Source organism: Furipterus horrens, unplaced genomic scaffold, assembly GCF_987537825.1.
Source record: "Furipterus horrens unplaced genomic scaffold, mFurHor1.1.pri manual_scaffold_2, whole genome shotgun sequence".
In the NCBI taxonomy this organism is placed as follows: domain Eukaryota; kingdom Metazoa; phylum Chordata; class Mammalia; order Chiroptera; family Furipteridae; genus Furipterus; species Furipterus horrens.
In genome coordinates, this window is record NW_028327172.1 from 134,298,104 (window position 1) to 134,323,805 (window position 25,702).

The window sequence follows — 25,702 nt, forward strand, 5'->3', positions numbered from 1 at the left end:
TCTTAATTCTTGTACCACCTCCCTCCATTTCCCTCCTCCCCACTCTCCACTGATCTCCCTCCAGTATGTTCCGCATACCCATAATTCTTTTCCCACTCTCATTGCCTACTTAGTCTTTGTTTTGATTCCCTAGCTTCTGTTGTTGGTTGTTGCGATACAATTTTCATTTTAATGTTCATAGTTTTGGTCCTCTTTCTCCTTAACAAGTCCCTTTAACATCTCATATAACGGTGGTTTGGATCTGATGAACTCCTTCAGTTTTACTTTGTCCTGGAAGCACTTTCTCTGCCCCTCTATTCTGAATGACAGCTTCGCTGGATAGAGTACTCATAGTTGTAGGTTTTTGCTTTTTATTACTTTGAATATTTCTTGCCATTGCCCTGGCTGGTTTGGCTCAGTGGATTGAGCGTCAGCCTGCGAGCTAAGTGTCACTGGTTCAATCTTCCAGTCAGGGTACATCAGAGAAGGAAAACTCTGACTCCAAAAAACCTCCGCTGCCTTGCAGCATACCCCTTCAGGGGAAAGGCTAAGGGAGTAAACCCCGACAGAAAATCTGGAGCCGGAGTCCCTAAGGCGGTTTGACGTTGTAGTCAACACCGGCAACTCCTGCGGCGCACCTGAAGCCAAGCTGTATTGACTCCGTCTTTCCCTTGGACCCTTCAGCTGCGAAGAGAGGGGGGGTCTGCTGCATGGGCAACAGCAGACCCTCCATATCACCCTGCCCAGGCTCTGTAGCTTCAGCTTCACTGGAGAGGACACTCCAGCGTCATCGCAAGATGTCGATTCAACATGGGAGGAGACAGATACCGTGTCACTCCCGAGTCGGACTGCACAACCATTCTCGGCGGTGCAGATAGACTCTTAAGAAGCTACACCATCGTCTCTTGAGACGGATGGCTGCCGACGACGACGATTTCTTGCCAGTCCCTTCTTGCCTGCAGAATTTCTTTTGAGAAATTAGCTGACAGTCTTATTGGGACCCCTTTGTACATAATTCTCTTCTCTCTTGCTGCTTTTAAGATTCTCTCTTTGTCCTTAATTTTTGACATTTTGATTACAATGTGTCTTGGTGTGGTTCTCCCTGGGTCCAGTGTTTTTGGAACTCTCTGTGCTTCCTGGACCTGTAAGTCTATTTCCTTCCCCAAGTTAGGGAAGTTCTGCTTCATTATTTTTTCACATAATTTTTCAATTTCTAGTTCTTCTTCTTCACCTTCTGGCATCGCTAAGATTCAGATGTTGGCCCGCTTATAGTTGTCCCATAGGAAAATAAGCCTCTCCTCATTTTCCTCACTTTTCGTTTTCTCTTTCTGTATTGGTTGACTGTTTGCTCCTTCCCTATGTTCCAATTTGTTGATTTGATCCCTGGTTTTCTTTCCCTCACCACTAGTTTCGTATGTGTTTTCATTCATTTCAGCAGGACTAGCCTTCATTCCTTCCCTGTCTTGTTTAAGATCTGCTGTTAGGTCTATAAGCATTTGTATAACCAAAGCTCTGAACTATGCCTCAGAAAGATTTCCCATCTGCTGCCTCATTAGATTAAATATTTTCTGTCTGGTCAGCTGCGTCACCTGGATCTCTATCATGATCTGTGCCATCCTGACAGTTTTGTGTTTAGCTTTGCTTCCTGGGTGGGGCTGTCGCACCTCCTACACTATAGGGGGCAGAGCCCCATGCACTCATCACAACTGGGTGACCCTGCTCACCACACTGTGGCGTTTTCTGTGGGGGTCCAAGATGGATTCCTGAGAGACTGGGAGCTTCCTCCTCCATCCCCACCCTCTCCAGGCCCCACAGTCCAAGGCAGTGGGGATCTGCCTTCCCCGGCATTGGAATTGCAAGCTGACAGGTCTGGTCAGCAGCCGGAGGTGCACCCCAGGTGCTTCTCGCCTCCCCTTAAATACTGGTGTCTGTGCTTATCGCCATCCCGCTACTGTCACCACTATTGCTGCCACCAGCACAGCTTGACCTCTCCGCCCTTGCTTCGCCCCTCCTACCTGTCCAGACAAGTACCAGTTCTTTATAACTTCATATGTTCCACTTCCATTTATTTTCTGGAACTTCTGGTTATTTCTGGTTTTGTGGTAGATGTATTCCTTCTTAGTTGTGGAGGGAGATGGAGCGTGTCCATCTAGGCCTCCATCTTGGCCAGAAGTCTCTTCCATTATTTATTTTCATTAAAACACATATTTTATCTTTCAACTAAATGTACATTTCAAAGATTATCTGCATTATTCTAATAAGAGAGGTCAGAATCTCTGAAAAAATATGGTATCCATAAGCCATTCAAAGTGTTCTCTCAAGTCACAGGTAAAAACAGTAGAAATACTAATAATTACGAGTTTGTTTTTACATCTTTATTGTTTGTGTTCATGATAAAAGACATATGCTGGATATTAACTCTATAAGACTGCATTTACAGACGTAGACACACAGATCCCAATTCAAATAGGTGAACACACTGCACAAAATGATGAACACTGCAGCATCATGAAATTCATTTCACCAAAACACCATTTTATCTGAAGTGTAAAAATAATTTAAAAGAATTGCTTTGAAATACTGCTTATTTCTGTCCATTAAATGTGCTTATTAGCTTTGACTCATGTCTAGAAACAGCTAAACACTCTGGCAATTTTCTATAACATGCATCAAGGATGATTCTCAGATGAATTCAAATATACATACATTTTACCATAATGAAAGCAATAAAAATATGTTTTCTTGCTGAGAAACAGTGATAATCAAACAGTGGTAAGAAAAAAAAAATTTAAGTTCTAGTTTTGCATCCTAAACAATACTGCTCACTGAACATTCCAAAAAGGGTGGGGGTTTGATTCCCAGTTAGGGCACATACCTAGGCTGCAGGTTCAATCCCCAGTTGGGGTGAGTACAGGAGGCAACCAATCGATGTTTCTCTCTCACATCGATGTTTCTTTTTCTCTCTCTCTCTCTCTCTCTCTCTCTCTCTCTCAAATCAATATAGTTAAAAAATTAAAACTTGAGAGAGAAAGAAAATGTCTCCAGTTTTTATAAAGTGAAGAAACTGCTAAGATAATTTGGACCTCCTCCCATGCACCCTATGCAATTTCCTTGAACTTAATTAGCTCTGTATAAGTACAAAATTCAGTAAAGAGTATAATATTATTTCTTAAGTTACTGTACATATATGAAATGCAGTTGCACTGGGTTAAATAGAGTCCCCTAAAAATTCATATCCACCCTGAACCAGTGCATGTGACCTGATTTGAGAATGGGTCTTTGCAGATGTAGTTAATTTAAACTGAGGTCATACTGCAATACCATGGCCCCAAATCGAATGATTTGTATCAATACAGTAGAGGGAAACTTGGATGGACACACAGAAGCCATATGAACATAAGACAGAGATTAGAGTTACGCGCCACAGCCCCAGAGATGCTAAGGACTGCAGGCCACCACCAAAAGCTAGGACAGACTCAGGAGTTTCTCCCTCAGCCTTCAGAGGAAGCAGGGCCCTGCTGCCACCTCCATTTTGACTTTTTACCTCCAAAGTTATGACAAAATAAATTTCCCTTGTTTCAGCCACCCAATTTGTGGCAATTTATTACAACAGCCTTGAGAAACTAATACAGTGATTGTTCTCATAATTTCAAAATTAAATATGTAAATAGTCCATACAAAGCAAGGTTAAGAAAGTGAAACTGCCCATTTATTTTCCATCAAATGAAAATTAGAGAAAATGTTTATAAAAGTACCTAGAAAGCTTTAAGAAAACATACTTTTCAATTCAACCAATTTTTTAATAACTACCTATTCCATATGTCCTTGTGGTAAGTTCTATGAAAAATAAAACAACACTGAGTATCTATTCTTACAGCAACTATCAATTATGAACAAAATATTGATTATAATGATAATTTTTAGGTACTCCATCAAAATAATGGTCTAAGTTCTAACAGAAAGGCATTAAAGAAAAGAAAGAAGGTAACTGTATTTTGGAATATATAAACCAAGTATTAAGCCATGGGATCCAGCCTACAATCTTTTGCACAGAGTAGCCACTCAACAGATGTTTAATGAATAAGTAAATTGTTAATTAGAAATACATTAGGATTATTAATGTTTATATCTTTTGAGTCTTTGTATTTGTAGCTCTAAATACATCTGTGTATTCAAGTAACCTACATGAGCTCAAAATGTTTTAATTCAAGGAGTTAAATACATATGTCCATTCAAGACTTAGTTCATTTATTTGCCAAATATTTGTTGAGTACTACTACAGCCAAGGAGTAATGTTTGGTTGAATGATTCAACAAAGACATGGTCCTTGCCTTCTCTGGGCTTCAAAGTTAGGCAAAAGGAAGTAGAAATTACACAGCTGTGACCAGGGTGATGAGGCAGAGCAAAAGGTACTCAATGGAGCCCAATCTCATCTTGAACAGGGGCTGAGGCCAGAGGTCCCAGCCAAGAACTCTTTTAGAATATTTACACATGCAGTTGTGGGATGAGTAGGAATTTAACAGGAAGTACAAAACAGGTACAAAGGGATCTGAAGAACAGAGAAAAGGCCAGTGTTTGCGTGGCCCGGCCCACCAAGAAGGCACAGAGCAACTTAACAACAGAAAACTGCAGAGGGCAGCAGGCAAGGTCACATCAGTCTCAATGGTCTTGGGAGGATGTGAGAGCTTTACCCTCTAGTCCAAACTGTAATATTTTAAAAATATGAGTGCCAGATTAAGATGGCAAACTAAAAATCTACACTAATTTTACCTTTTCCTAAACTCTAACCAAAACTACAGTGTACAGTGAAGAGATTTAAAACACACACACACAAACCGATTCAACAGAGACAAAGATATGGAAACTAAAGTGCAAATGAACAAAAAGTAACTAACTTCACATATTCAATACACTTGATCAAATCCCAAGCCTTCAGCAGAAAAGCTGAGAACCTGCCTAGTGAAGATCGCAGAATTCTCAGGAACTGTTAACACCAGACGTGTCTAACTAGGAATGAATGGAAGTGGATAAAATAAGAAGTCCGGGGAACTCTTTGGGAAGCAGTTGGGCCCCTGGGTAGCCTTCTCTACCCAACTTTGCAAGGCCACTGATCTCCCCCAGTGGTGCCTCTGAAGAGGATGAAACAGGTGGTCCCTGGCCTGTGGGTTCTGCACATAAGCACTGGGTACAAAACCTGGGGCCCTCTTCTCACCACTCAAGATATTGGCAGCTGGACCTTGAACCCCAGAGAAGAAGTTGAAAAACTCTCCCTGGAATATCAGCTGAAGAAAAAAAACTCACCATGCAAAGAAGTAACCCTCCAAGGTGACCTTCAGTAACCAGCCCTGCCCATAGCTCTCTAATCCCCTGTCTTACCCAAGAACAGACAGTCAAGGATTTTCAGGTATCTAAGGAAAGCCTCGAACAAGAACAACAGCAACCCAAAGCAAGGTGGCAGAAACAAATCATTCAGGAAGAAAAAACTTAAATCAATAATCCCAACCACATAAACTCACACTTCCATGTCATGAGAACAGGAGGCTATATAAGCAGAGCACTCAGACAAGTGCTCATAAAACGTGCCGGCACAAAGAAGCTCAGAAAACTCCTGACAGAGGTGCAAACAGAAAAGGATATAAAAATAAAAAATAAAAAAAAAAATAGAACTGAGTGAAATAATTTATAAATCCAGATTAGGAGTACCATACCCATACAGGCACAGAACAAGAAAGTAAAAGGGAGGTGGAAGACATTTTAAAACAAGCATTCCAAAATAAAAGGCATGAGTTTTGATGCCAGAAGGAAACCAGCATTATGCAAGAAAATAGATGTACACCAAAGCATACCATTGCGAGATCTCAGAACAGTGAGAAAAAGAGAGTATAAGATTCTAGAGGAGGGAAGAAAAAGAATGGGGGGAATGCCTCCAAATTCAAAGCCTGAATTCTGTATCCAAACAAACCATGAGTGAAGCATGAGAGTGGAACAAAGACATTTTCATTCAGCAGGAGGGAGAAGCGAAGTTGTACGCCAACATCACTAGGGTGGTTTGTCATGTTTTATCGGCTTTGTAACCTGAGGACCGAATGCCAGACCAACACTGTCAACATCTGGATCATTTTGACCACATACTAAACAAGCTCCCTGTCCCTGCTCTAGGCCCAGCTTCCTGGAGCAGATGAGAACATTCAATTCACTGTATAGAAACGTTGGGTTTGGGTCTATTCCTGAATTGGAGTGATCCACAAAAGAAGGAAATATAAACCACGATTCCTGTCCATACTCTGGTTAGTACCTGGAGTTCATGCTACAGCTTTGGCAGATGACCCAACTATGGTACCTAATTTTCTTAGATGAGCTCATGACTTTACTTACTCAGTTCTCTTGTAAACTCAGAGGAAAAGTGAAGCCAGCTGATGACCCAGACACAGTCTGGCCACCTTCCCCTCCAAAGAGCAGGAAAGTGTCCTCTCTTGAGACCACTAGGACTGTGCTTGCTTCCTATTTTGTCAGAAGTAAATAATGTCACATTTACGAAAACATACACAGCTATAACACTGCCAAGAGAAGCAAGGAAATGAGTAACACAAAAGGTAGGGTGCCAGTGCCCCTGGCAGAGCCAGGAAAGGGGATCAGGGCAGGGGCTTCCAGCGCACCAGTGACCTCCCGTGCCTACACTGGAGGGTGGGTCTTTGTACTTTCATTATAGTATTCTTCTCCTCACGTGTGTATGATATGCTACAAAATAAAATTTATATTCTCAAGGATGAGTGACAGAATCAGGTTTGTATACCTAAAATGTTTATAGCCACTGTAAAGAGAGTGGCTATAAACTGTGGAGGTCAAGGGAGTGATGAGGATAGGCTGGCCTGAGAAGAGGCAGCAGAGCCAGACAGGTTACGAGAGAACAAGTGCTGTTTTTTATTATTATTATTATTATTATTATTATTATTATTATTGTTATTACTGTTATTATTATTATTTGCAGGAGGAGGATATTATCAGAAAAGAGAGGGAGAAAGGAAAGTGAGAAGAGAAGTAAAAAGTATTCAGTCAGTTAACAACAACAAAAGCCCAAAATAATGTTCAGTGTCAGTGATCACTATTGCTAGTGACATGTAATATTTATACTGTTCCTTAAGTACATTAGACTCAAAATACTGTACAGATTATCATTCAATTAAATCTCAGAATATAATTATATAACTAGTTTCAAAAAAGGCCTTTATAAGTCCAGTGTAACCAACAAGAAAAGTGCTGAACAAGAAGGCTCATGATCCTCCGTGATGGGTTAAAATTCTGAGAGAAGACCTCAGCATATATAAAATTCAGGACACCACTGTCCCAGCCCAAGCCTTCTGCTCTTGCTGCATGTGGCACTGCGATGCCATTTTAATTTCGCTTTCCATAGGAAACTTGTACAGCATTGCAGAAATGTGCCCTTCAGAACTGAAAAACAAGCCTTCTATAACCACATTCGGTGTTCAAACAAAGAACCATGTGCAGCAGCTTTCTCAAGTACTTAAGTTCCAGATAAGAAGAGCTTGTGTTATGATTTCCTCTGAGCTCAGCAGATCATCCTTGCCCAGAACTTAATATTCTACTTCATATAAGCTTTAAGTATGATTTTAAGTGTTTTGAGAACCTGACAATCCATTTCATTTGTGGTAAGTTCTTCTCATACTCTGTCAGTACCTAGAAGAGGGCCTACCGTCCAATAGGTACTCATGCACGTTTCTTCAGGAAATTGAACCACCAAGACAAGCATCATTTTGTAATATTTTGACCAAACAAATGTCTAAAAGAGACTTGCTCTATTTTCTTTTCTTCGGTTGGTAAGGAGTGAGGAAGTGAAAATGAGATTTTCACAATAATACATTATGGAGAAAAAGAGTAAACCTAAAAAATTTTAATCCATATCTTGTAATATGAGTCTTTGCAGAAATTACAAAACATAGCAAAATGGAACAGATAACATTTTAAATATCTAAAATTGAAACTGGCCAAGAAGACAGCTTCTTAAATAGTGGGAAGTGATTTGATATAGGAAACTTTTTACCCAGTCCATTCTCGACAAGAGTAGACAAACTGCTGTGAACCCACATCTTACCTTAAAAACTTCCATTGGAAGAGGAAACTTTGCAGCATTAATAATGGATTTTTCCAGAGCATATTTCCATTCAGAGGCCATCTTCAAAGGATAAATTTCTGTATCAACAGCAAACCACACAAAAGTTAAAGGACTAAAATATTCAGCTGAGAGGGATTTTTTTTTATTTCTTGAATTTAACCTTCCCAGGATTTCATAATAAGCTGGTACGCTCAGCAACCGTAAGAATTCACACCCTGCCCGCCATTAAAGGCCACCTGCTAAAGGGATTTTCTAAAGTTAAATAGCAACTTGGGATTCTACTTTCAGAAACGAAGAATAAACTTAATAGGGCTCTTCTTCAGGGAACATTTGCATGCAGTCTGTTGGCATTCTGTAAGTAATTTAATGGTATAAATCACATTAGCAACATCTTCAGTCATCCACTGCCCCAAATTCCGTATATTACCTGGGAAGCAATATCCACTGATGAAGAACTTATTATCTGATAAATGGCTAAACTAGAAATGACTCTTGCCTGGCATTTTCAGTTATTACAGCATACTTTTAACTAAATCTCTAAGCCTGCACATGCTAAAAATAGCCCATATAAGTCAGAACATTATTAAAAGGTAAATTAAAATTTACCAACCAAGTTTAATATTTACACTTGAAATGTTGCTAACACTCCACATGTTGCCCACCATTTTCCCCAGGCAGTGGGGGGAGAGGGATTTACAGATGGAGGTTTCACTGTATGAATGCAAAATTAAAAGAAAAAAAAAATGTTTGGGCACTGTTTGGTGTTCACTGATTGCTGAAACTGCAGGGAAATTTTATGATCTGATCTCAACAGATTTAAGACCTTATCAAAACTGAATTTGCAGAAGCACTCACTTGAAGTAGATATGTTTATATCTTCCCTATATCAACCTTGGCTACCTCAGACAGTTATGGTATGAATATGAATCTAAGCACAGTTAAAAGGCAATATTAAACCTTTGGGATTATATTTTAATTTCTTGCATGTCTGCTCTTTAGCATGAAGCCATATATTTTGATGCTCACTGCTTCTGAACTCACCTTGAGCTTGAAGCCCCTGTCTTTTAGAAGTTTATTTAGTCTTTTCAGACCACCATAATTATGGTAGGCAAAGATACTGCCAAAACAAGTTACCAAAGCTCTGCCCACTTCATTCACTGTCAGTTACACAAAGGCACAGAAATGTGTATTAATGACTAAATATGCAGGTTCCCCATGCATATCCTATCTAGAATCCTTTCTAGCATTTAATTTATACTCTTCTACTTCTGAGAATTTTTTCCCCCAATTTGACATTTCTATGTCAGAAAAAAAAATAGAATGTGATTCTTCTGAGGAGTATCTAACAAATTTCAGGAAAAACAGTGAGGCCTCAATAATAACTCTCCAGAAAATGAACAAATTATTCCTCCAGCTTCCCTGGTGAGAAGAGGGGGCTGTGTGATAAATCCTTTATCGCAGAGTCCCACAAAGGAGAAAGAGGGATGAGGTTACAGAGACCCATAAATTGTCTCATGAGAAGTGGAAGGCCTGTTGGAGTGCCCAGTGGTTCAGCTCAGGGGCATGATATTAAAATATTAGTGAAGAGGGAGGTGATTTTGAGGTCTCCAGAGGACAAAGCCCAGAGGACACCAACTTCAGCCACTCAGTAGGGTACACAGGTTAGCAACAAGCAAGAGCCTGGACCCCCTGAGGAGGCAAGAACAGATGCACTTTTCCTGGGATCTGGAAGCAAGGCGATAGGCAGTTCCACCTCAGCATGGTAATAAAAGGGGAACCGAGTCACGAGAAAGGATGGGAATTTGCAAAGACAAGACCCAAGGAAGGGTCTGTAGACATAAAGGGTGAGAAGAAGGGAAGAAAGGGTCAACTGTATTGACGCCCTGAGCTCCTGCAGTCTATCACTGAAGTCTCTCAGGGTGGAGGGAAAGATGGGAAAGATGGGGAAGAGGGTAAAAGAGGAGTGGTTTTAAAAATTACTAATGTCAGAACAATGAAAACCCAAGATGTCCAGGGTTAGATTCAAGCTACCAGAACAGAAGGAAGTGATATGCAGACCCTGAATCATCCCAGATGTTTACCAAGTCATCCAGCAAGTGGAGCCCTGGGTCACCAGATGCCACCTTTCTCCCACCAAACCAGAGACAAATGTAACAAGAAGTCCAGTGCAATTAACTGAATGTTTGCATCCCTGCACCAGATCCCTATGTTGAGTGTCCTACTCCCCAATGTGATAGTATGCAGAGGTGGAGGCTTTGGGAGGTTATCAGGTCATGAGGGTAGAGCCCTCTTGATGGGATTAATGCCCTAATTAGAAAGGAAGGAAGGAAGGAAGGAAGGAAGGAAGGAAGGAAGGAAGGAAGGAAGGAAGGAAGGAAGGGAGGGAGGGAGGGAGGGAGGGAGGGACGAAGGAAAACTAGAGAGCTCCCTAACCCTTTCCACCTTATGAGGACATAAGGAGAATACAGCCCTCTATGAAGGAGGGAGAAGAGCCTCACCAGACACGGAATCTGCCTGTGTCTTGATCTTAGACTTCCAGAATCCAGGATTGGGGGAAATGAATGTAAATAAGCCACCTAACCTGTGGTATTCTGTCACAGCAGACAGAATGAACTAAGACACTCAGGTTCCACATGATTTTTGTCTCTGTCCTAGAGTTCTATTGTTTGTCTTCTTTCTGTGGATATTAAATCCTAACATGGAATTTAACCCCATGGCAAGGAACACTTTTCCTCTTAAAAGGTGCAAATCAACTTCAGGTTTGTCAGTATGCTCAGCTACTGCAAAAGCTAAGCACCTAGTGGCTTCAATAAGCAAAGAGCAATATTCCCTCTGCACGTTTCATTAGACAAGAGGCATGTGGTTACACTGGCAAGTTTATGGACAATAAATAGCATCATTAAAAGAACATAAAACATTTTCTTAAAATGATCATGCTGCAGCTAATTTAAGAGTGTATCATGTCAATTTCTGTCTGTAGGGGAGTCATAAGCATTTAAAATCCATACTGACTCATCTTTAACTAGAAGCCTAGGTGAAAAGGAGGTGATCTCCCTTTGTCAAGTGTCTGTCTGGCAGGCTGATTTGCCATAAGCGCTGCAGGAAGCCGGAATGCACAAAATCATCACCTCACAGCCTCAGAGTAAAGAAGGCCTCGAGGGGCGATTCCTTTCTTTCACATACCCCGAAACCTCCACTCCTTCCTTCTCCACCAGGTTCCAGGTTCTGACCACTGCGGGAAGACTAACCTAGGGTTGTTAACAGACATTGGAAAATGTTATGGACTGAATGTTTGTGTCTTCTCAAAATTGATGTGTTGGAATCCTAACCCCCAATGTGATGGTATTTGGATATGGGACCTTTGGGAGGTGAGTGGGTTAGATGAAGTCATGAGGGTAGAGCCCCATAATGGGATTAGAGCCTTTTAAAAGAAGAGACCGGTGGTCTCCCTCTTTCGCCCCCTCCTCCCCCGCACACATACACAAAGAAACCATGTGAGGACAGGGCAAGAAGAAGGCCGTCCCGTCTACAAGCCTGGAAAAGAACCCCCACCAGACCCAACCATGCTGACACCCTAATCTTTGACTTCCATTCTTCAGAACTGGGAGAAAATAACTTGTGTTGTTTAAGCCACCAGTCTGTGGTGTTTTGTTACAGCAGCCAAGCTGACCGATACAGAAAGCAACAGCTCTTTTTGGACAAGAAAAGGTTCAGATGGGAAGCGTTTAAGTTAGATACATGAACTTGTTGACTCCAGGATCTATCTAAAATAAGAAAGGAAAAATTTCTAAGGTTGAGAAAGCTTTTGAAGGAAAAAACTATGAAAAAAAAATTTAGGAATAGATTTAAAAAACTCAAAAAAATTTCATCTCCTTAGCTTCTGCTAGAACACATGACTCTATCTTGCTTTCTAAATATCCAGTGAGGCCTCCAAATAACCAAACCTCATGATTTAAATTTCTCAGAGAACCAAATATAACCATAATACCCTCACCAGAGGTCCAATACCTAGAAAATGCCAATCACTTGGGGTACCTATAACACTCTGCAGGACAGCAAACATAATTATCTCCATTTTACAGATGAGGAAACTGAGGTTCAAAGAAGCAGAATCACTTGCTTAGGGGCCCTGTAGCTAAGTGACAGAGGCAAAAGAAGAACGTTACTTGGACCCTGATTCCAAGTCCATGTTTGTTCTACTTAGCCAGGTTTCTCCAGCTTGAGTCACTTGTGAACCCTTTTAAAAGAGCAAAAACTTCCGTGGACCTCTCAGACCATATTCCTGTGCATCTCACATGTCCTAGAGCCACCTTAGGAGCTAAACAAGAGATTGCATCAACAAAGAGCACCACTCCTTGCTCTGACCTTGTTTTCAAAAGCTCCCCTAACACAGGAGAAAAAAGGACAGTACAGCCCTCATCATTATGGGGATGTCTTCACTCTGGATCCTCCCCTCCAAATTCCTTTCCAAAGCCCTGTCAATTATTTTGACCCTTAGAAGGTGGTCTTGACTGGTTCCTTCCTTTCATATAGACATATCCAACATTTTATTCAGTCAGTTCCTATCAAACATACCAGGCACCTATTATGTGCTAGGCACTGTGCCAGACACTTTCAGTTAAGGAAATAGCACTATCATGTAAGCTTTACAAGTCACACGGGGACTTGAAATTAATTTCCACAAACCAAGAGTACTGGGTTCTGATGCCACGTGTAAGACACGGATGATAATTGCTTCCCTGGGGTATTGTTCTGCTGAATAAGGTAACAGAATCCAGTTTTCAACTTGTAACTACTGCATTTGAAGAACTAAAGTCACATTTTGAGTGTCATTTCGCCTTTTGTTTTCTTCCTCACATACGTAGTAACCTTTCTTGCTGACAATTTAAATGTGGTGAAAATAACTTAGTGAGGAATGCCTTTTCCAAAGTCTTTAAAGCCTCACAAAAACTCTTCAATGAAATAGACAGTTGATGTGCAGAAAATTACTAAGACAATAAATACAATTTATTCTCATCTGATAAGGATATCAAATTATGTGAAAGAGGAGAGCTCTCATATGCAAATATTTCCTAAGTTTCTACCTTGATACTTTCCATTCACGCTTCGAGTACAAGTCCCATGATTTCACAGGAAAGAAATATTTCAAAGAACGTAAGAAGCTACTAGTATCCTTTGCTTTGCTATAAATTTTTACACTGGGAAATATATGTTTCCCTTAAAATTTATAAAGCAATTAGATACTAAGCTAAGATTTATACATCCAGCTTTCCACACAAAGTAAATTTCTCCCGCGGCGTTATGAATCCCAAGGCAAATGTGAACTTAGATCTCTCCTCAGAAGCCAACACGCCCTTTGCCTGTCATCAAAGTCCAAAACTACTCAGGGTATACGTAAAAGGATTTCTTGGCTGCTCCTCAAAACGTTGATAACAATAATATTCATAAAACACCATGCTACATGTCTATACGCCTGTCAATTCAACACAAATGCAAACACATGAGATACAGAACCAGAAAGATTTTTTCCATTAAAGCCCCTGAGTGACATAAAAAGGAAATATAACTCCGCAGCTTCATTTACTCAAGACTAATAGTGACAACTCATGAGGGAGGAAAATCTCTGGCAATTTTAATAAAGCAAAGAGCTAATTCCTTGCTTCCAGTAAACTTGCAACAATTCACCAGTATGAAGATCAACATTTCTAAAAGAAATGTGTATTTCTTCCTTGGCATACTAATTGCATAAGAATCTAACATTTCTGTTCTGAGTCTATCCATCCAAAGTTTGGTGAGGCTAGTAAGGGGCAGCAGAGGGAACTGAATGGGCAAAGGACCTGGGATTTAATTATAGTGCATTCCCCCCTTAACAAGTTGGGTGACCCTGGATAAGTAGCTTAAACCTGTTCTCAATGTTCTCTACTGTAAAAGGAAATATTCACATCAAACATGCAGCACTTTTTTGGAATCAAAATAAACAACAGAGCTGATGTAAAATTATCTGGAACATACTAAATATTCAAGAATTATTATTTTGTAAACACTTAGATTACTGCCCAGTTAGGTATGTTAGAAAGCATAATGCACTATTCCACCCAATTAAGTCTAGGGGAAGTCACTTGGCAGTGCATTTAAAGCTAATTAAAATTTTTGATATGTCATGGGAAAAAGCATGGTGATTTTTTTTCTTTGCTATTTCCAAGTCAGAACAGATTATACAATGATAGGCATTTGGTTTGGATATTCAGATGGATGAATGGGTAGATGGAGAATGGAAGGATGGATGGAAGGATGGATGGATGATGGATGAATGGATGATATATGGATGGATGATGGATGGATGAATGAATGGATGGATGGTTGATGGATGGATGGATAGACAGATAGAGATTTGTAAACCTCCCTGCAAGACTATCAAAATCCCCAAAGAAAAAGGGAGAATATAACCAAGTCTAACCTATTGTCTTTCATTTTTGAATCAGTAATTCTAGAGGAACTAGATCAACTTCTTCACAGTCTCCAACACAACTTTCTTTTTTTAGAACACTGTTAATTGAGGTCTTGGGTTTTATTCTCTATAGAAAGTATTCTTGAGTTAAAATGTTTAATATTCACATACTCAGATGTACAAGATACCACAGAGTTCATAAATTTTCCAGAGACACATCAGAAAAACAACACATCTTTTTCTCAAATAATTCACAGCACAAAAGCTTCAGCCCTTACCTGAAGGTGGGTCCATTCTGTATTTATTCTCTTGACACCAACCAACTGGTCGAAGTCTGTAATCCAAGTAAAACAACCACTGGTCATAGGATTCAGTGTCCTCCAATCCCACATAGCGAAGGCGTAATCTTCCTCCAACATTTTCAATCACACTAACTATCCAGTACTGAAAAGGGTTCTGAGAATCCTGAAGTTCTATTAAGGAATCAACTGTAATGAGGTCTATAGGGCCTTTCCCTCGCAGAGGCTGTTTAAACAGAAGCAAAACTCCGTATTTTAAACTTTATTTTAAGGTTCTCATGGAAACAGATGACAGCAGAAGATAATATTTTTTCACACCATCATCCAAGCTATTGGCAAACAATCTGGTGTTTCCCTCCACCCCCATCCTTTCCCCAGACTTGCCCCCTCCCCTTCCCTCTCCTCCCACACACACTTCCATATACCCAACTCTGCATCCAACAACAAAAATCACAACTCAATAGGAAATAACAGTTTGTGCTAAGTTCTCACCAAACAAATCACCCTTCCCAGATAAAACTGCATTTGTTAGAAATGAGTATGCTTTTAAGAAGAGTTATACCCAAATTTGCCTTGAGCTAGAAAGGGTGTAGTGCAGAATATCTACTTTTTTAATAGATGTATCAAACATGAGCTATAAGTTTATACCGGGACTCAACAGAGGTGTGTCTTACAATGGCCATGGCTGTAATAATCAAGACCCTCTCTCATACTTTGATTACATGCATAAAGCATGAATATGTGTGGATGGCATGTTTAATACACATTAATGATACACACTAATATTGTGTAGTTATTTCTACATTTAACCTGATAGTTGGTTTAGAGAATATATGTAATTACTGCACTATCTAAGCAACCTTCTTAGCATATGTTATCAAATGAAAAGGGTGTTTGTTTAGCCAGCCTTGCAGGCAAATGTGTTTTAAAAAAAAACCTAAAACAGTCAACACAATTTGACCTTTTAAAAGGGTAAACAATCATCATTATGATTTGTTAACCAAACAACTAAATTAGTAACCATTAAGATAAACGAATACACCAGGCAAAATCTTCACAAAACCAAACTCAGTAACCCAATATATTAAACAGTTGTGTTACAAAGTATCAATTTTTTTTAATGAGAGATGGGAAATTTATGGAAGTTTAAGAGAATAATGACATTGTCAAAATCCACATCATATTCCTTGTTATTCATTGTGTTTCCCCTTTGTTCAGGAGCATTTTTCAAACAGATTTGTTAATGCAATAATTATTTATAACAATATATTTCTCTTCCTGTTCTATTATATATAGTAAAAGTAAAATGTTTTATCATAAAATTATTTTCAAATTAACCACAAAATTTCAGATTATACTATTTTTTCAGTACTTTTAATGACCTTACTCACATTTAAATATGGTTAGTCATTCATTTTCTTGTTTTTATAAGAAAAGTTGATTCAATCATTACTTAACATGTGTATTTAAATTTTGGGGTTATGCATCCAGAATAGAATAGTTAATGGAACTATTTATCAATATACTCTGAGACTATACTAGAACTTATATATGTTTAGTTTCACCTACACAAAACAGTTATTCCTCAGGATTTTATTTACATTCACTAATATAGGATAGAGGCTTAAACAAACAGGATAGTGAGAAGATGGTCTAATATATTATTATTTTAAAATGTGTTCACATAAAAGCAATTTTTCCATTTATTGATTGTGCCACAGATAAAAAATTTTTCAATGCCATTAGAATCAATAACCAAAATAACTTAAAAAACAGGAAGTTACATTCTTTGAATATAGATACTTGTGTGTACACATGTACCTGCAGAAGGATATATGCAAAGGTGCTGTTAGGTTTGAACTCAAGTAATTGTGATGCTTCAGACATAGAACAGCTGAAAACAGTAATACATACACCTTCCAGGAGGTTAGCAGGTGCTGTCCGGGAACCAGTCAAATCACGAATAAGAAATTCTGTCCAGTCTGTATACTTTTCTTTGATTGCTGGTGAGAGAAAAGAGAAAAAACATCCTTCAATTCCACTTAATATCAAATAAACTTAAAAGCACAGCACTTCACTGTATATGTGTGTTATTTCAATATTTCTCTTAATTTTAGGCACCATTCTGAAGTACTGAAATCGTAACAAATCTGTCAACAATGCATGACTTCTTATGTACCAGGTGCCTAAATTTTGCTAGGCAGGAAGGAGATTAAATAGGTGGTGCTGAAGTCCTACAACCTATTTACAAACTTCTGTGAACAACATTTATTATAAAGTCTGTAATTCAGTTGGTTCCAAGAAGAAAGAGATCCATGAGGGTTAGAAGAATCAGAGAAAGTTTCCCAGGTGAGAAAACAAAAACAGTTTCTGAATTATATAAAAGGTGTATAGAGGTAGAGAAGAGGATGAAGAGATTTTCAGACCAAAAGGATGATCAACATATGCTAACAAGAGTGACGAAGTGAGGGAAAAAAAAGAGAAAGACAGTGTGGGCCCGGCCAGATCAAGCACAGTATAGCACAGAACACTGGGAAATCATGTTAGGTGTTAGAGTAAAATTATGGACAACCAAAAAGTGTCAACAAGGATGTTCATTAAACAGCAAGTCTTTGCATAATAGGAATCTGGCCAATAAAAAATAAAAATAAAAAAAGCTTGATGGAAACAAGAGAGTAATGTCAGAAAGCTACTGTAGATAAACTAAGGACAAGTGACAGGGCCCAAAACAGCGCAATAGCTCAGTGAAAAGGAAGGAATGTATCAAAGACATCTTTTGAAAAAAGAAATGTCAGATCTGCAAGGTCAAAATTCTACAAGTGCTTAGAACCCAAGACCTGAGAAAAACGTAACTTCCTGGCATATCTCCCAAGCTCCAGGCCTCCAAAGCCTTTGTCAGGTCACATTCACACCCAGGAAGGCTGAAGGCCATCCAGGGGCACCAGTGCGCTCACAAAACCAGCAACAGGTGATTAACGTGCCTGTTCCTAATCCACCCACACAATGATTCTGACCTTCACAACACATGAAGAGCCAGCGGGCCCTGCATACTGCCTGGGTACACTGAATACTTAGCCTTTCTGAGAGGTTCAAGACTGAAGTGCTGTGTAGATTGTTTAGGTACCTCAAAGGCATGATTCCTAGCTCAAAACTAAAGGAACAGAGTTGTTACAAATGGACGCCATAATGAAGAGGTGGGAAAAGCTAAGTCATGGTGTGGGAAGGATAGGGGCTCCATGGAGGGCTCCACCATCACTGGCCATATGATGCTGAGTAATTTATTGAATATATCTTATACTCTGTAGTCATCAGCATAATGGTGCTTACAACATTTTGCTTGTAGGATGCTACAGGGGTTTAAAAATACACATTTCTCCATAAATTATAACCATGTCGTCGTCGGCAGCCGTCCGTCTCGAGAGACGATGGTGTAGCTTCTTAAGAGTCTATCTGCACCATCGAGAATGGCTGTGCAGTCCAACTCGGGAGTGACACGGTATCTGTCTCCTCCCGTGTTGAATCGACATCTTGCGATGACGCTGGAGTGTCCTCTCCAGTGAAGCTGAAGCTACAGAGCCTGGGCAGGGTGATATGGAGGGTCTGCTGTTGCCCATGCAGCAGACCCCCCCTCTCTTCGCAGCTGAAGGGTCCAAGGGAAAGACGGAGTCAATACAGCTTGGCTTCAGGTGCGCCGCAGGAGTTGCCGGTGTTGACTACAATGTCAAACCGCCTTAGGGACTCCGGCTCCGGATTTTCTGTCGGGGTTTACTCCCTTAGCCTTTCCCCTGAAGAGGTATGCCGCAAGGCAGCGGAGGTTTTTTGGAATCAGAGTTTTCCTTCTCTGATGTGCCCTGACTGGAAGATCGAACCATGTATATACCATATATAAACATGGGGGTGTATCAATGGGGTTGGGGGGAGATAGAGCCAGGAAGTGTTCTGACTATAGACATCCTGTTAAACCCTGGGATTTTCAGCCTCATGAGGAACTCCCGCCCTCCTGGCATTCAAAGTCCCGAGCCTTTGACGGACCCCATCAGTGGAAGTCCCCACAAAGTTTTAGCAGTCACTAAGACTCCCTCAGGTTTCAGGCTGCCAGAAACATTTTGAAATTTCTGTGCTGGTCCCTCTTAAATTCCTTCTTGTTGTTGGTTTATGTATTTTTTAATTCCTTCACTATCACTTTAACAGAGTATCTGGAGGAAGAAGAGATAAATAAGAGTGTTTAGTCCACTGAATCTCCTAACTCACAAGATAACTGGCCTCACAACAAGATGTGAGGCAGCAGCCTTTGACTTATCAGGAAAATATTTTTAACACTGACTTTGTTAAAGAAAATAAAAGAAAAGGCAACAGTGAACCTTAAATTATAAATAGAAGCATTTACATTTACTCTTAAGAATAAAAGACTACAGAGTTCCTTCCCTTGGAGATTTTTGAAAGACAATCTACATTAATTTTTCAGAAAGTTTGAATTAAATTGTTCCTATAAACAGAAGGATATATCATAAGAGGATTCAGTAGGATTAATAACCTCCTCCTATGTGCAGTGGACCCCATTACATACTACTGGGGTTGAAGCATATAGACATAAAAGTATTTCTGTCCTTAATAATAAATACAACCCAGGTAAAGATGAAACTTGTGAAGAATGTTATAAAAATCACCCATAGACACACACACATTCCAAAGCACTTGTCATAACTGGATTAGAGGGTAAGTTTCATTTAACCTTTTTAGGACTCTTTCAGTTATATAAATATAATTGTATAATTACAAACAGCAGTCTCATTACTTTGCTCTGAAGAACAAGATTTAACAAAAACGTTATCTAAGAATTGTTGGAAGCAAATAACGGACTTCTCACAGTAGTAACACTAGATTAAAATAGGAAAAGTAAGTGATAAGAACCCCAGAATATTTTATATAATTAGAACATTTAATATTTATGCCATAATCATTAAAACCTTGGACAGTATTTATGCAAACCCTGACAAAGAAAGACCTTTGCTATTTAACGTTCTACACATTATTATGAGGTCATATGTGACTTTTAATGGGGACTCTCATTGGGTGATTCTAAGGATTAAATGAGAAGATAAATATAAACTTCCCAGTAGCTATCATGGAGGTGTACATTATCAATCAACCCTTGTAAAAATGAAGAATTCTTTGGTAATGAAATGAATAATTCCTTTTATAATGAATCCAACTACTTATATAACATGCTAACTTTTCTTTTTAGAAAAACATATATGAACTATCTCAAAATGATGTTGTAATTATGAACAACTTCTTGCAATCCAAATTTAACTTTTAATAAATGTGTACATCAGATCATGGATATAAAATGATGGCATGGGTATAAAAATCACAGTTAATGTTTTATTAACTTAAAAACTATAATTAGAATAAAAATTCCTTCCAGCATATAATGGCTATTTTTAGTCTTCTAATATCTTAATTTCCCTTGCCTAATTTGGGCATTAATGCTAATTTTGCCATCATTATCACATCTTGAAACACTGACCGAAAGTCTACCATACAGAAAGCAATTCCTCATGTAAACTGTTTTGGGAATCCAATTCATTTTTAGCTTCTATTCCTGTTTCTTCACATTATTATAAAATTGATCCCCCTTTATTATAGAGCAGTACAATGCAACCTCTGGCTAAATTTAGTAATAATATCTTAACACAATGCACAAAGATTATTATTCCACAGTCACTTGATGATTTTATGAGAACCAGATCAATAGTAAAGAGGCGATACACAATGCTTACATCAGTATGAATATTTATACCCACAGCTATTTAGACTTAATTTTTAATTGACACTACAGAGCATACTATAGTTCCTTGTAGTCTACGTTTCTTCCACATCCAAATCAAACTTGTGTTTTGATGTTACACACATAAACAAGAAAAATAGCACTGTTGTGACAGTAATCATAAAACTCAGAATTCAAACCAGATTTCATCACAGTTATATTCCAAACTGGCTTAAGCAGTTGCTTTACAACTTTACTTTTCATCAGTTAAGTTATTCCTACAATTCACACAAGTCACATCTTACTGAAAAATGAATTTATTCTAATAACCTCTTGGTGTATTTTATTATGCCTGTTTAAATAAGGCAAATATCTCAGTAAATATCTGTTTGCCGTAATGTATTGTTGAGGGGATTTTTAGAAACTGCATAGTCGCTTTTTTTGGCCGCTCCTCCGAATAGCATCCAATGCCATCTAGGGGAGTAGCAGCAAGGCGTGTCCCCATCAGGGACACACAGAGGTGATGTGGCACTTGCCTGAAGGTGCTACCCCTGCCCCCATGACTGTTCTCTTTCCTTAAAAACCACCCACCCCCAGGCTTGCTGCCCAGGACCAGTGACTTTCCCACCCTCTGCTGTGCCCCTTCCCCACTGCTGCCTCATTCAGCCTCCCATCTGTGCTCCTGGGAAACTAGAGCAACTTCTAACTGCAGCATAAAGAAAAATCCCTGGGCCAGACCATCACATACATTTTAGAACCACCCTTTCTTTTAAAAAATCTCCCTTGAACACTTTTTTCTAACCAGTTACTGCCCTATTTCCTTGTTCCCCTTCAAAACCAAGTGTAAGTGAAAAAGACTTCTCTCTCCTCCCCCCATTCAACCCAGTCAACGTCCTCCTCCAAAGATACCAAACCACTGACCTACACTTGTCTCCAGAGACCTGCACATAGCCCCGCTGATGCCTCCTCAAGCCTTACTTTCATGTCTGACACAACTGAGCACAGCTTCTCTTCACAGCGTCCTCGATGGACCTCTACTCAACTTCTGATGACTCAGCATTACTTAGGAATCAGTCCAAGGCTGACGCACCTTTCTTCTCACCCTGTGGTCTTTCATGGATAATTTTATCCATTTGCATGACTTCAATCAATCAATACCAACAACAGCCAATTTCTCTCTACAAACCAGACCTCTCTTCTGAGACTCAAAATCACAATTTCAACTGCCTGATTATCAGTGAGATTTAGAATCATGACATTATGACAATTCATATTTTTTTCTGGGTATTTACTACTCATATCCCTTGTTCATTTTTCTATATACACAGCCTTTTTAAAAAACGTTGATTTGTAGGAGCTCTTTATATATTAGATATTAATTCTTTGTTAAACATAGCAAAGCTCTTAACTTCATATATGATATTCAGCATGAGCCTTTGAAAAGAAGAGATGAGATCTTAGAATAAATTTCAAACTCCTCTGTTTGGCTCAATGTGCTGCATGAATGGGTCCCTTGCCCTAATCACCAGTCTTCCCTGTGCTCTCTTCACTGGTTTTCTCTAAGCTCTTCTTCTCATGAATCCATCAGTGTTCTGCATACCCCCTTCCTTCTGTGTAGAAACACTTCCCCCAGTCTTTCCCTCCACTTCCTCTCTGATCGTCCCTGTTAGGATCAATTGTATTTTTTCCTGGAGTCTCGAATTATTTCCCTTCAAAACTTTAACATAATCTATAATTACATGTTTGTATTCATTAATCTGACAGTCCCCACCTGACAGTCCAATCCATGAGGCTCTAGGAACCATCCACGACCATTGTGTTACTTCTGTGTACACAGTACAGTACCCATAACAACTGCACATAGGAGGTATTTAATAAATTTTTGGCACATTAAAGAAGAACTGACAGATTAGATGGTTTTATAAATTATATCTGTTTCACTAATTTTTTGTTGAAATGAAACTTATTGAATTCAGATGAAGAACCACTGTTACCAGGGATATTACATAGCTTTTTCAATAAAATAGTTTAACTTAATAACACATCACCAGCACTCCCAAATGAACTGTCATTTCTTTTTGTTTTTGTTTTTCTTTTATTTGCCTTATTTTATTTATTTGTATGATGTCAGTCAGTTATCACTGAAGATTTTAGTTTCAGAGTACATAATCTAGAGAGCCAAAGATATGCCTGTTTAATAGAGATAGCATTAAATGTCTTACGTGGTAGGACTTATATTTAATATTTCTCTGGAGTTCTCTTTCTAAGTGAGCACACAGTATGAGCCCATTAGGCAACACCGATACTATTTTGAGGATCACCCAGAGATTAGAGAAATACAAGGTCCTACACATCCATACCATATCCCTAAAGGACCATCTGCTTTCACTGAAGCTCCCCAAAACCTCTTAGTACTAGAAACACCCAAGACATAAAAAAGAAAAAAAAAAAAAAAAAGCCATACAAATAATAACTATTTATGATATCTTTAAGGCACAACTCATACTACTCAGCAACTTATCTTTAACAGACTATAAGATAAACAGCCTCTAAAACTATTAGAAGAAATTTAAAACCATATCATTATTCACTGGTGAGAGATTTTTATCCATTAGAATATAGAATTTCTCTCATTCTTGCAGTTTTCTCCAATTTTTCTCTAGCTGCTAGTATCTCACTTTATAGACATTTCTGCTATTGCTTTAAGTATTTTCCTGCTTTAAAAAATAATCTTCCAAAGAGTCTGCCACTTTTTATTCTCCACTAGGAAAAACTTCTTACAGGTCTTTCATTAGCTTGCGTTGCAGCAAAACTGTCAAGACTAAACTGACATATCATGAAGGTCCAGAGCTCTAAGCTCAGTGGAATAAGATATGTGCTTTTTAAGGATTTTATTCTCATAGTGCCTCTCTCTCTCTCGCATACACATACTTGGCTTATTACTTATTTCTTCCTGTAGAGTTACTTTCATTCCTACTGCAAAATGACTTATTCAAATTTTTCCCAACGTTCCCCTTAGCTGTATGTTTTAAGAAAAACAAAACAAGTTTGCATGAAATTTACATTAACTTGCCCTTTGTATATATCTGACTACATGGATCAACTTATTTTTCAAAAATTTTCACCTTACTGTCTGCAATGGTTTATTTGTGTCAGCTCAACTGGGCCTCAGTGCCTAGATATTTAGTCAAACATTACCCTGGATGTTTCTGTAAGGGTGTTTCTGGATGAGATTTACATTGATGTTAGTAGACTGTGATAAAGCCGATTGCCCTCCCAGGTGGGTGGGCCTCATTCAATCAGCTGAAAGACACAAAAACAAAAGACTGACCTTCTCAGAGTAAGAGGTAATTGACAAAATCAAAAAAGAATTAAGTAAATTAAGAAACAGTCCATGTTCATCAATAGAAAGACTCAGTATTATCAAGAGGTCATTTTTTCTGATCTTGATCTATAGATTCACTGCAATCCCAATCAAAATCTCAGCAAGTTAGTTGGTGGATATTGATAAGCTGATTCTAAAGTTTATATGGAGAAGCAAAAGATCCAGAATAGCCAATACAATCCTGGAAGAAAAGAATAAAGTGAGAGAACTGACACTCCCAGACTTCAAGATTTACTCTAAAACTACAGTAATCAAGTCACTGTGGTGATGGCAAAAGAATAGACAAACAGATCAGAGGAAAGAATAGAGTCCCAAGAAACATACTAAATATATACTGTCAGCTGGTCATTGACAAAGGAGCAAAGGCAATACAATGAAGCAAAAATAATCTTTTCTTCAACAAATGGTCTGGGGACTGGATACCCATATATATATAAAAAAAGGAACCCACACATAGATTTTACACAAAAATTACCCTTCTGAAAAAAATAACTAAAAATGAAACACAGACCTAAATTTAAAATTCAAAAATATAAAAACTCCTAGAAGAAAACCTTGGGTATGGTAATGCCTTTTAAAGTACAACCCCAAAGGTATGATCTATGAAAAAAATAATTGATAAGTTGAACTTCATTAAAATTGAACACTTCTGCTCTGTGAAAGATGATGTAAAAAGAACGGGAAAAATATCTGCAAAAGACATATCTGATAAAGGACTGTTATCAGAAATATACAAAAAAAAAAACCTCTTTAAACTCAACAGAAAGGAAAAGCAACCTCATTTTAAAAAGGGCCAAACATCTTTACAGACCCCTCACCAAAAAAGACATACAGATAACACATCATATGTCATCAGAGAAAAGCAGAATAAAACAACAATGAGATACCAGTTCACATCCAGTAAAACAGAAAAATCCAGAGCACCAACACCACCAAATTTTGGCAAGAATGTGAAGCAGTAAGAACTCTCATTCATGGCTGGTAAGAATGAAAACTGGTACAGCCACTTTGGCAGGCAGTTTGATAAGTTTCTCTACAAAACTAAACATTCTCTCACCATACGATCAACAGTTATGCTCCTTGGTATTTACTCAAAGCAGCTGAAAATGTATGTCTACACAAAAACCTGCACATGCTGTTTACAACACAACTGTACTCACAACTGCCAAATCTTTATGCAACCAAGATGTCCTCCAGTAGAATGGAACACTGTGGCACATCCAGACAATGAAATATTATTCTGCATTAAAACTAAATGAGCTATCAAGGCACAGAAAGACATAGAAGGACATTAAATGCATGTTATAAGTGAAAAAAAGTCAATCTGAAAAGGCTACGTGCTCTATGATGTTCTAGAAAGGGCCACAAGGTTAGTGGGGAAGGAGGGATGAACAGGGGGAATGCGGAGGACTTTTAGGACAGTGAAACTACTCTGTATGATGCTATAATGATGGATACATGTCTTTAGACATTTGCCCAAAGGCACAGAATGTATATAACATGAAAAGTGAAACCTAATATATACTATGGACAATGTCTGATGATGATGTGTCAAATGTAGGGTCATTAACTGTAACAAATGTACCATCTGGTGGAGGGTGTTGATAATGGGGGAGGTTTGCATGTATGGGGAACGGGTGTGTCCAGGAACTCTTTGTACCCTCCTCTTAATCTTGCTGTGAACCTAAAC

General features: G+C 38.8%; 1 protein-coding gene across 2 annotated transcripts in view; it reads right to left on the reverse strand.

Moving 5' to 3' along the window:
* SFMBT2 (Scm like with four mbt domains 2) overlaps positions 1-25,702 on the reverse strand; it is a 215,970-nt gene that overhangs the window by 90,590 nt on the left and 99,678 nt on the right. For both annotated transcript variants that reach the window (XM_090268004.1, XM_090268003.1), the window contains exons 5-7: positions 16,772-16,860; positions 14,837-15,083; positions 8,090-8,187 (exon numbers count right to left, since the gene is read on the reverse strand). In XM_090268004.1, coding sequence (XP_090124130.1) covers positions 8,090-8,187; positions 14,837-15,083; positions 16,772-16,860 — 434 coding nt within the window. The remainder of the gene's footprint in view (positions 1-8,089; positions 8,188-14,836; positions 15,084-16,771; positions 16,861-25,702) is intronic.